This window comes from Leptodactylus fuscus, chromosome 6 (assembly GCF_031893055.1).
Source record: "Leptodactylus fuscus isolate aLepFus1 chromosome 6, aLepFus1.hap2, whole genome shotgun sequence".
NCBI classification, from domain to species: domain Eukaryota; kingdom Metazoa; phylum Chordata; class Amphibia; order Anura; family Leptodactylidae; genus Leptodactylus; species Leptodactylus fuscus.
This window is the reverse complement of record NC_134270.1, coordinates 37,269,719-37,282,413: the sequence shown is the minus strand read 5'-3', so window position 1 is coordinate 37,282,413 and position 12,695 is coordinate 37,269,719. Positions and strand designations below refer to the sequence as shown.

At 42.6% G+C, this 12,695-nt stretch overlaps 2 protein-coding genes across 5 annotated transcripts in view; both read right to left on the bottom strand.

The window, feature by feature from the left end:
* The window catches only part of LOC142210521 (uncharacterized), a 297,487-nt gene that overhangs the window by 17,743 nt on the left and 267,049 nt on the right, over window positions 1-12,695 (bottom strand). The window lies entirely within an intron of this gene.
* LOC142210524 (uncharacterized) overlaps window positions 4,308-12,695 on the bottom strand; it is a 219,996-nt gene continuing 211,608 nt past the window's right edge. For 2 of the 3 annotated variants that reach the window (XM_075279738.1, XM_075279740.1), the window contains exons 2-4: window positions 10,688-10,766; window positions 6,579-6,723; window positions 4,308-6,064 (exon numbers count right to left, since the gene is read on the bottom strand). In XM_075279738.1, the coding sequence (XP_075135839.1) occupies window positions 5,482-6,064; window positions 6,579-6,723; window positions 10,688-10,730 (771 nt within the window). In that variant the 5' untranslated portion in view covers window positions 10,731-10,766 and the 3' untranslated portion in view covers window positions 4,308-5,481. Of the gene's footprint in view, window positions 6,065-6,578; window positions 6,724-10,687; window positions 10,767-11,153; window positions 11,166-12,695 lie in introns of those variants that run through there. The other variant, XM_075279739.1, reaches the window with a different exon arrangement.

The window sequence follows — 12,695 nt, the reverse complement described above, 5'->3', positions numbered from 1 at the left end:
AAATACCAGCTCCCAAGACGTCTTGTAATAACCTTGTAATAACCATGTGACAAACAATATTTAATAGAGTAATATTTAATTAGACATATATCCGCATTCCAACCACTTATATCCTACAAAGAAGCTACATAAAGTCTAGCCAAAACTCTTGTGTATACACCTTGAGGAAATGATGGCTGAGAAAGTTATTGATCCTGCTAGACATGTTTCAGAACTGCCAGTCTTTATGTGAAATACAACTGGATGTTATGCAAGTGATTTGGACAAAATCATGACCCTTATGACGGCAATTGTCCTGACCAACTAGAATTGGATCTTGCAGAGTCTAAAAGGATTCAATTCCAGGTATGTACAATGGTTCTTAAGCTCAACACTGAAGAAAAGGGAACACCTTTGCCTTAATTTCATCATTGCGCATGCGTCGGGGCTCAGTGACACATCTCAGCAGACAATATTAAAGAGGACCTTTCACCATATCTGGGCACATGCAGTGTTATATACTGCCAGAAAGCTGACAGTGCGCTGAATTCAGCGCACTGTCGGCTTTCCCGATCCGTGCCCGGTGTAAAGCGCTATCGGTTCCGGTACCGTAGCGCTTTACAGTCAGAAGGGCGTTTCTGACCATTAGCCAGGAATGTCCTTCTGCCTCGCGGCGCCAATCGCGCTGTGCTGTGGAGCCGGGAGGAACTCCCCCCTCCCTCTCCTGATAATGCTAGTCTACGGACAAGCTGTGTGAGCAGAGGGAGGGGGCGTTCCTCCCCGCTCCACAGCACAGCGCGATTGGCGCCGCGAGGCAGAAGGACGTTCCTGGCTAATGGTCAGAAACGTCCTTCTGACCATAGAAGAGCTACGGTACCGGGCCGTAAGCTCTTCACACCGGGCACAGATCGGGAAAGCCGACAGTGCGCTGAATTCAGCGCACTGTCAGCTTTCTGGCAGTATATAGAACTGCCTGTGCCCAAAAGTGGTGAAAGGTCCTCTTTAAAGGGATGTTCCAGTTAATTGTTTTAACCGTTTTTGAGACTTAATTTAATAAATAGTATATACTCACCTGTCCATTCATACAACGATGAGTCTTCATCAGTGGCTAAACTCTGATACTCACTGCTTAGCCACTTACTGGCTGAAGTGCTCAAGTTCAGGCCAAAGGTTAGGGAGACCAGGGAACAGGACACAGACTCAGCTGAATCAAAAGATGACTATGGACTGTTTATTATTATTTATTATTGAAAGCCTCCCTAGGGGTTCAAAAAATGAACTGGAACATCCCTTTAATATTGCCTGCTGACATGCGTCACTGAGCCCCGACGCATGCGCAGTGATGAGATTAACCCAAGGAGGTACCCCTTTCTTCAGTGCTGAGCTTCAGAACCATGCTCAAGATTTAATCAGGCCAGAATATGTATGTTACAGGGGCTGGGGTTGTAGAGGTCTGGACAAGGGAGGTGATGGGGATGGAGGAGAGATCTGACTTTATGGGCTAGCTCTGCACCGCCTTGACTTCCAAACTCTAATTTACATATTGAGTAAAAGTAATTTTTCTAAGGATAGAAGTAGTGCTCAGAGATGATGCAGACAGCATTGGGCAACAAGGTGAGATGCCTTCTTGAGTTCTGTAGATGGCTTCAACGGCAAAATTTGGCTGACAAGTTCCCTTCAATACAATTCCTAAAGCGGTTGTCCAGGACTTGGAGCATCATCATGAGTGGTCAGGGTGAATGTAAAAGAAGATAAAAAGCCATGGTCCCCTTACTGGTCCCCTTCCCATGTCATGCTGGGGCTCACAGACCAATCAGTGGCCTCAGCAGTCACTGGAAAAGAACTGGTGATGTATGAATGATGTCATCAGACCCGCTCCAGCAACAGCCGAGGCCACCGATAAGTTTCAGCAGTCATGTGAGTCTCACAACAAGGAAGCAAAAGAGTGTGGCTTTCTCTTTCTTTTATATCTACCATCTGCCCCGAGGTTGCTCCAGTTCCTGCACAACCCCTTTAAGTCCACGATAGTCCATGATAGTCCTCTGTCACCTTCTAACCATCTCCTTTGCAGCTAGAAAATTAGAGATTATCTCTAGGGGTGGATGAGGGTGACCGTGGACTTAAGAATGCTATTAGACTAGCTGCCTGGAGGAGGGGGCCAGTGCCAAGGTCAGTGTCCATGTTCTTTAAAAGAACATACGTCACTGGCACTGACTGTGCCTCTGGTCCCCCTCACCCACCTCTGGTAGTCAATTAATTATGATTCATGTGACTGCCATGAGAACACTGCCACTGACTGGGGTACTAGGCCCACAAGGGATGGCACTGCCCGGTACCACAACATAATATCAATGACTTGCAGCTGCCCTTGTCTCTAGTACACCCGCCACACCCAGGATAACATAGAGATAAATACTGTCTCTCCAGACAGGTCACAGCTCTCACAGCTCCATCCCATGTACAAGACCTTATCCATAGTCCCCATCACCCTGAAGCGGACGTGTCTTTGTGATTCATTCCTTCATTAGATTAGACATTTTTAATATCTGCCAGATCTATCACATTGGCTGATGCTGGATGAGAAATGTGCTGCAGCTTTAGACATTCTAGTCTCGCTTTATACCACCCTTTAGTTCACTTACCTTATGGCAGTATTTTGCGCTGTAGTGCTGCAATATCATTACACAGTATCGGATCTTAAGGCATACTCTTTCCCACTAACCCATTCCCCCTTTTAGGATGCAGTGAAAAATGGGTCTAAAACACATAATAATTATGGTGCAGAGAATGGAGGGCAGTTTATTAGCGCACATGTAATCTCTATTGTGGCATAACCATTGTAAAGCTACTGTATGTGTATATCACAGAAGGGCCGAAAAGGCAATGGACATCTATAGGTGTTACGAAGAGAATATTTTTGTCGGAACTTTGAGAGGTTCAGTATTGGCATCATACCATTGTGTCTTGGTGATCTGAGCGGTCTGATTATGTATTTATTACACATAGTGCATAGGCTAATCCACAACTCCATGTACATGGCACGGCTATACTCAGAGTACTACTAGAGGTATATAGAGTTCAGTACAACTAGCGCAATACACTCCTGGGATAAACCCTAACCTTTATATTACCAAGTCCATACATACTCTTTATATTACCAAGTCCATACGTACTCTTTATATTACCAAGTCCATACATACTCTTTATATTACCAAGTCCATACATACTCTATATATTACCAAGTCCATACGTACTCTTTATATTACCAAGTCCATACATACTGTATATATTACCAAGTCCATACATACACTTTATATTACCAAGTCCATACGTACTCTTTATATTGCCAAGTCCATACATACTGTATATATTACCAAGTCCATACATACTCTTTATATTACCAAGTCCATACGTACTCTTTATATTACCAAGTCCATACATACTCTTTATATTACCAAGTCCATACATACTCTATATATTACCAAGTCCATACGTACTCTTTATATTACCAAGTCCATACATACTCTATATATTACCAAGTCCATACATACTGTATATATTACCAAGTCCATACATACACTTTATATTACCAAGTCCATACATACTCTTTATATTACCAAGTCCATACATACTGTATATATTACCAAGTCCATACATACTCTTTATATTACCAAGTCCATACATACTCTTTATATTACCAAGTCCATACATACTGTATATATTACCAAGTCCATACATACACTTTATATTACCAAGTCCATACATACTCTTTATATTACCAAGTCCATACATACTCTATATATTACCAAGTCCATACATACTCTTTATATTACCAAGTCCATACATACTCTTTATATTACCAAGTCCATACATACTTTTTATATTACCAAGTCCATACATACTCTTTATATTACCAAGTCCATACATACTCTTTATATTACCAAGTCCATACGTACTCTATATATTACCAAGTCCATACGTACTCTTTATATTACCAAGTCCATACATACTCTTTATATTACCAAGTCCATACATACTCTTTATATTACCAAGTCCATACATACTCTTTATATTACCAAGTCCATACATACTCTTTATATTACCAAGTCCATACATACTCTTTATATTACCAAGTCCATACGTACTCTATATATTACCAAGTCCATACGTACTCTTTATATTACCAAGTCCATACATACTCTTTATATTACCAAGTCCATACATACTCTTTATATTACCAAGTCCATACATACTCTTTATATTACCAAGTCCATACATACTCTTTATATTACCAAGTCCATACATACTATAAATCAGGGGTCCATTACTTAAGTATTAAATAAAGTTTAATATCATGAATTAAATGAAAATATTACACAGAAGATTTTATAGAGATATAGATGGGAAATGATCGAGACTGCCATATTGTATGATGCTCTTGATGTATGCGCTGGTGGAGGAAGTGTGTAATTCATGACGACATTTCAGGACTTTTTGTTGTCATTTATGTCACAAATGAAGATGGCTTGCCACTTGAGATGAGCGAGTAGTATTCGATCGAGTAGGTATTCGATCGAATACTAAGGTATTTGAAATACTCGAAAAAAAAAAAAAAACTGAGGTGGGTCTATCTTGTACTTAACACTAAAAGTGGCAAAAATATTTAATAAAACTCAATATTTTATTCTATTCCTTTTAAAAAACATATATATAACCACAAACACACAAGGTTACTCCTTTAAGATTTGTATCACCAGCTCACATACATTGAAATACTCGTACTCGATCGAGTACCACACGCTATTTGAATGGAAAGATTCGATACAGAACCAGCGTTGATTGGCCGAATGCTATACAGTCAGCCAATCAATGCTGGTTCTTCTCCTACCTTTAGAAGCCTTCTCCGTGCAGCGTCCCCACATCGTCTTCTGGCTCTGAATTCACTCTGCCAGGCATCAGGCCTGGGCAGAGCCGACTGCGCATGCCCGCACTACAAGAAAATGACCGCTTTGACTGTAAGCGGCCATTTTCTTGTAGTGCAGGCATGCGCAGTCGGCTCTGCCCAGGCCCGATGCCTAGCAGAGTGAATTCAGAGCCAGAAGATGCCATGGGGACGCTGCACGGAGAAGACTTCTCAGAGAATCCAGCCCAACCCTCACTCGTGGACTTGGTACGTTCAATTTGATCGAATGTTGCCTACCCCTGAAACGAGCATTTTCCCCCCATAGACTATAATAGGATTCGATATTCGATTTGAGTAGTCGAATATTGAGGGGCTACTCAAAACGAATATCGAATATCGAATATTTCACTGTTCGCTCATCTCTACTTGCCACTGTTGGATTTGTTGGAACTATTTTACACTAAAAAAGCGGCATACATAATACTGAATCTCCCCCGTAGAGTGAAGATGTCAGGGATAGATTTACAGACACTCATTGTAAGTCAGCAGAGTTAGAAATCATAATGGCATTTTCTTCTTCCATGTCTCTTGTGGTGTCTTTATTCTGCAGATACAATATAGTCGTGCATCTCCTTCCACAGCTCTTCTATTTTTGCCTGAAGTTCTTTACGATCTGGAATTTTATTTTTTAGGTTTTCAAGATGAGGCTTAGCATGTTCCTTCAGGTTCTCATAGCTCTTCTGTACCCTCTCCTTCAGCTCCTTATAATCCTTCTGTAATTCACCTTCCATATGATTGTGATATGCCTTATATTCTTCATGGACTTTATCCACATAGGGGTGCAGCTTGTCACGTAGTTTGTCTATCTCAGCACGTACGTTGTCCTGACCATTTATAGCAATGTCTTCCAACTTTTTCCAGAATTGTCGGACATGCTTATGTAGTCCAGATACAAGATCAATTCCAATCGGCGCGAATTCTTTTAAAGCATTTTCAGCTTGCTCTTCTAAAGCATTACTGAAATCTTCCAAGATAGGGACAACTTTACCTGTGAATACTGGGAACCTCTGCTCTAGTTTTTCTTCAAATTTTTTCCATACTTCATCAACATAATTTTCTAGAGCATCCTCCAGATTTTCAGTGTGTTTCTGTGCAGCTTCTATATTCTCCTTAAGATGAAATCTGGGAGTGAAGAAGTAAATATTAGAAACTGCATGAATGTAGCACTATATACGTCATACATACAGATGTGGTGTCTGGGACCCGCTGCTGGGTGAACAGGTTTTTATGGCATTATTATGGCCCAGGTTCAAGGTATTGGCCAGTTACCGGGCTATTAAGAGGGTTTACAGGACAGAAACGGTCTGAGTCAAAAACTAGGAAAAAACCCCAGTGCCAATGTAGTTTTAGGTATTTGCCAATAGATGTATAGATTTGCATGCAATAAATTTTATTGGTGGGTCCTAGGAGTAGGGACCCCAGTCTGGCACTGGCCACAGCTCGTGAATGTTGTGGACTGCACAACACAAGAGAAAGAGTCCATGTCCACTTAGTAATACAGAGATGGAATCTGGCACAAGTTTATTCTATCCTTAGGGAAGTAATACACCCGGAGACACGTTCCGTTCCAGTGACAAATATTTCTATCTGTATTGTATTATATTGATATTTATTACATTTGACGACAATGTCTTACTCCTTTGCAAGGCCTTCAAAATCCAGGCTTTCAAAAATATCAATTACTATTGCAGCCCCATCATGTAGAATCCTCTGGATGGTTTGGTCATAAGTTTGTTTTTGCTGAGGTTCATCTTGTTGCCAAAAGTAGCGCCCCTGTGCCCCTGCAAGACAAAAAATGTCACAAGAAAACTTTGCTGAAAAGTTGTCCAGAAAGGGTAGGGAATGCATGTTATGATAAAAGAAAAGGAGAAGGTGGACGGGGGTCATTGCTCAGAGTGTATGATGGTTAAGGGGACGCCATACATCTGTTCACAGCTTTTGCTGAACGTCTGGCTCAGCTGTGAATGAATCCGGCAAACTTGCATTTGTTGTAATTGGGGTGAAGGGAGTATGGCTGATCTCCCCTGAGAGCAGAAGGATCAGAAGATGAATTCAACATGTCCAATCCTTTCTTCCACCATCATCATTTGTCAGAGAAGAGTTGGGAAGATCCCATACACCTAAGATAGTCGGCAACAATGGAATCTAAATGAAAAGGCATTATCCACTTTCAGACCAATATTAAGAGATAAATGTTATTGTTTGTATAATAAAAAGTTGTACAATTTTCCAATATACTTTCTCTATCAATTCAACACAGTTTTCTAGATTTCTGCTTGCTGTCATTCATTCTGCTTACTTCTAGTGGATAAACATCAGTCCATGGTCATGTGATATACAGTCCATGGTCATGTGATATACACAGATGCACAGTGTGTAACACTCACAGCTCAGTAATAAGACATCAGCCTGGTAATGAGCCATGCGCCTGTTTGTCCATCACATGACCATGGACTGTATATCATATGACTATGGACCATATATTACATGACCATGAATTGTATATCACAGGACCATGGACCATATATCACATGACCATGGACTGTATATCATATGACTATGGACTGTATATCATATGACCATGGACCATATATCACATGACCATGGACTGTATATCATATGACTATGGACTGTATATCATATGACTATGGACTGTATATCATATGACTATGGACTGTATATCATATGACCATGGACCATATATCACATGACCATGGACTGTATATAACATGATCATGGACTGAACATCACATGATCATGGACTGATTCTTATCCACTCTAATCAGAATGAATGACAGCAAGCAGAGATCTAGAAAACAGTGAGGAATTGATACAGAAAGTATATTGCAAAATTGTACAACTTTTAATTATACAAACAATAACATTTGTCTTACAATATTGGTCTGAAAGTGGCCAACCCCTTTAAATTTTTTTCTACAAGTCATCATAACTGCACCTATACCCAAAATGTGTTTGTTTATGGTGCAGTTTTTTCAGTAGATGAGGGGAAGGACTTTTTAATTCTTTATTAAAGGGATTCTACCATTAAAACACATTTTTTTTCTCCTTAAAGAGGACCTTTCACCACTTTTGGGCACATGCAGTGTTATATACTGCTGGAAAGCTGACAGTGCGCTGAATTCAGCGCACTGTCGGCTTTCCTGATCTGTGCCCGGTGTAAAGAGCTTACGGTGCCGGTACCGTAGTGCTCTATGGTCAGAAGGGCGTTTCTGACAGTTAGCCAGAGACGTCCTTCTGCCTCGCGGCGCCTATCGCGCTGTGCTGTGGAGCGGGGAGGAACTCCCCCCTCCCTCTCCTGATAATACTTGTCTATGGACGAGCTGTGTGAGCAGAGGGAGGGGGCGTTCCTCCCCGCTCCACAGTACAGCGCGATTGGCGCCGCGAGGCAGAAGGACGTTCCTGGCTAATGGTCAGAAACGCCCTTCTGACTGTAAAGCGCTACGGTACCGGCACCGTAAGCTCTTTACACCGGGCACAGATCGGGAAAGCCGACAGTGCGCTGAATTCAGCGCACTGTCAGCTTTCCAGCAGTATATAGAACTGCATGTGCCCAAAAGTGGTGAAAGGTCCTCTTTAAGAAAGGCTATTCTTCTCCTACTTTTAGATGTCTTCTCCGCGCTGCTGTTCAGTATAAATCCTGGTTTTCTTCTGTATGCAAATAGGCTCTCTTGCAGCACTGGGGGCATGTCCAATGCTGAGAGAGAACTATCCAGCGACGCCTCCATCTTCTTCAGGAACGTCCTCTTCACGTGTCTTCTTCCGACGCAGGCGGTCAAACTTGTAGGCCTCGGACCTCGGACAGAGCTGACTGCATGCACAGTCTGCTCTGCCCGAGGTCTACAAGTTTGACCAACTGAGCTAGAAGAAGACGCGTGAAGAGGACATTCCTGAATAAGATGGAGGCGTCACTGGAGAGTTCTCTCGAAGCATTGGGGACACCCCCAGTGCTGTTTGAGCACTGGGGCCCACCCCCAGTGCTGAGAGACAACTCATTTGCATACCGACGAAAACCGGTATTTCTACGGAGCAGCGGAGCAGAGAAGACATCTAAAGGTAGGAGAAGAATAACCTTTCTTAAGGTTATTCCTACGTGTCAACGAGAAAAAAATGTGTTTTAATGGTAGAATCCCTTGAAATATTATTGCACCTTTTGTTGTTGTTCCTATGGGGGCCTTGAATAGTTCTGATTCTGTCAGTATTGGTTTCTGATCAGTTACCCAATACCTTAGGCTGATAGTAACATTTTAGGCATTGGAACTGCATTGTTCTTTTTCTGAAACGCCACCATATAATAGATGAAGAATATCTGTGGCCAGTTTAGGGGTGGGCTTCTAACTTCAGTCTATTAAGGGTAAGGGCTTTTACTGATTTTCCCAATGTTCATAATTATTTATGTAGTTATTGAAACTAGAGATGAGCGAATAGTATTTGATCGAATACCTCGCTCCCATAGGAATGCGTGTAAGCGGCCGAACACCAAGTGGTTAAGCGCATCGAATATTCACTGCGCTTAACCCCTTAGTTTTCGGCCGCTTACACGCATTCCTATGGGAGCGAGGTATTCGATCGAATACTATTCGCTCATCTCTAATTGAAAACAATATCAAGATTGGATTAAAAAAGAGAAATCCTATCTGTCATTTATAGGTTCTCGTTCTTTATGATGTTTCAATGTTGCAGTTTTTAAAGCCGAAACCAGGTTGGAACTTGAAGGCAGAGACGCCACAAAAGACAGTTCAGATGTACCCTCTTTTTAATCCTCTCCTGGTTTTGGCTTTAAGTCAGAATTTGGAAGCGTACCCTAAATATGGCCAACTAGTATAACAGTTGAGAAGCCGAACTGGGACAGTATGAACTGTATGAGCAGACGGTAAGGGCAGATCGAAATAGTGTAACACAGACAAGATTCTGAAGCTGACGCTGCCTATTACAGTACCTACAAAGCGGATGGGATTCTGGTTAATCCAATCCATACATTGCAGAAAAAAATCTACAGGGCTTTTGAAAATGCAGCATGTCACGTATACCTGCGGAAACAACAGTGTTTTCCGTATAGGTATAGTAAAGGCAGAAACTCCGCAGGGGAAAATTCTGCAAAAAATGCAATGAAGAACAGTATGGGGGGAAAAAACACAATGCACTTCCATTGAGTTTTTTTTATTTGCTGCTTTTGCTACGTGGGGCCTTAGCCTAAAGTGGCCATGTCAGTGTTACCATGTGCATCCTACTATTATAGGGGTACACCATCTAGACAACAACATTTCTGATTTGAGCTATAGATACAGTCACTGAAACTCCTAATGATCTATGTTCACATCTGCACCAGAGTCTCCATTGGAGTCTACATTGCACTGTCCACTGAAAATCAGCGGTGGAAAATGTCCTATGTAGAGGACTTTTTCCTCCTATGGACACCTTACGGACTATTCTAGCGGTCTGCCTATCTGTTGCTCTGGTCCTCTGAAGGTAGAAGCAGCATCTCATCCATATCTTGCGGAAACAAATATCTGCAGAAAAGCCGCTTTTAAAAGATCGTGTGAGTTTTTGGAAAATGCGGCATGTTAAATGCAGAATTGTGAAATGTGTTTTCAATGCATTTTTTTCCCACAGCATTTTTAGCTGCATTTTCCTACGTGGGGCCTTAGCCTAAAATGGTATTATGACAGTGGTAAGTACATCATGGGTTAAGTACATAAAATAACAAGGTCCCAAGAGTCATCATACCTGTAAAGAAGAGAAGGGCTACAGATAGTAGCAAAACTTTCATGCTTAGGCAGAGCCTTCAATACACCAGATTAGTGACCTGTAATAGACGTATAAAGATGATAATACTTAAAGGGTGCCTTCACATGGAGTTACGCTCAGTGCTTTTTGTCCATTTTACACGTGTAAAAATACACGTGTAAAATGTAGTTAGCCATTGAGTTCAATTACTTTTTTTTTAACATGCGTCCTTTTGCGCGCGCAAAGAGACACACGCAAAAGGACGCGCATAAAAAAAAGGCCATTGAACTCAATGGCTAACTATATTTTACACATGTATTTTTACACATAACTCCGTGTGGCACCCAAAGGAACAATATTAACAATGACCTGCTCCTCTCTTCTAAGCTATATACAGATAAACAACTACAATGCAATGAGACATTCTAATAAAGGAATGCAATATTCACATAAACAGATAACTTACAGAAATTCAGGACGTCGTGTGAACTTTGGCTGCCCAATGACTGGTCTATATATAGGGATTCTGCCACCCACTGATGGGCATGTAACCAAACAGATTATACAGACACGTTCAACACAAAGTCCAAAAATACCAATAACACCGTACAAGAATAAAACAGAAGGGGGGGCACAAAGAGGAGCGAGGCAGGGGCACAAGCCATGACTTGGGGAGAATCTTATATCAGGTGTCAAAGTTGGCAGAATTTGGACATATATACCCATGTACAGTATAACATCACTATACCCAGTTGAAGAGGGGACAACAAACCCTTCCTAGTGTAGAGGTAGAAAACAATCTTGTTGAAAATGTTCTGTTGTGTTTTGTCTCATAATGTCCAAGGTTCCTGATCACTGGCTATGAATAGATGCGGCTACTTTCTATTGTTACCACTGGATGAGGGCAGAATAGAATTATAGCCACAGAGACAAAGATTTATAGTGGAAGAGATATCATCTCTCAAGACTAGAGATGAGCGAATAGTATCCGATCGAATACCTCGCTCCCATAGGAATGCGTGTAAGCGGCCAAGGGGTTAAGCGCATCGAATATTCGCTGCACTTAACCCCCTTGGTGTTTGGCCGCTTACACACATTCCTATGGGAGTGAGGTATTCAATCGAATACTATTCGCTCATCTCTACTCAAGACGTCTTAATGAGCTACTTTAGCAAACGAATAGACTAATAACCCGTCAATACACTTGTTCTTCATGGACTTTTGTTGTCTTCTGAGATAAGACGCGGCCCGGACCTAACAAAATGGTCCCGGTCGGCATGTCCCGATGGACAGGAGATGAAGGGGGATGGCATGACACTGGGGCAGATGAAGGGGGGGATGAGCTGAATACATAGGTGTTTAAAGCAGGAGCTGTCGGCTCCTGCTTTAACGCTGAGCTCCGGCATTTGTAGCGCGATGTGATGACGTCACATCGCGCCTACAATATGTGTATGTGGGAGAGAGCTGTGAGGGAAGGTGTGTGTGTGTGTGTGTGTGTGTGTGTGTGTGTGTGTGTGTGTGTGTGAGAGAATGGCATGACACTGGGGCAGATGGAGGGGGGAGAACGGCACGACACTGGGGCAGATGGAGGGGAGGAGAACAGCATGACACTGGGGCAGATGGAGGGGAGAGAACGGCATGACACTGGGACAGATGGAGGGGGGAGAACAGCATGACACTGGGGCAAATGAAGGGGGAGAGAACAGCATGACACTGGGGCAGATGAAGGGGGGAGAGTGGCATGACACTGGGGCAGATGAAGGGGGAGAACGGCATGACACTGGGGCAGATGAAGGGGGGAGAACGGCATGACACTGGGGAAAATCAAGGGGGGGAACGGCATGACACTGAGGCAGATGAAGGGGGGGAGAACGGCATGACACTGGGGCAGATGAAGGGGGGGAGAACGGCATGACACTGGGGCAGATGAAGGGGGGAGAACAGCATGACACTGGGGCAAATCAAGGGGGGGGAACGGCATGACACTGAGGCAGATGAAGGGGGAGAG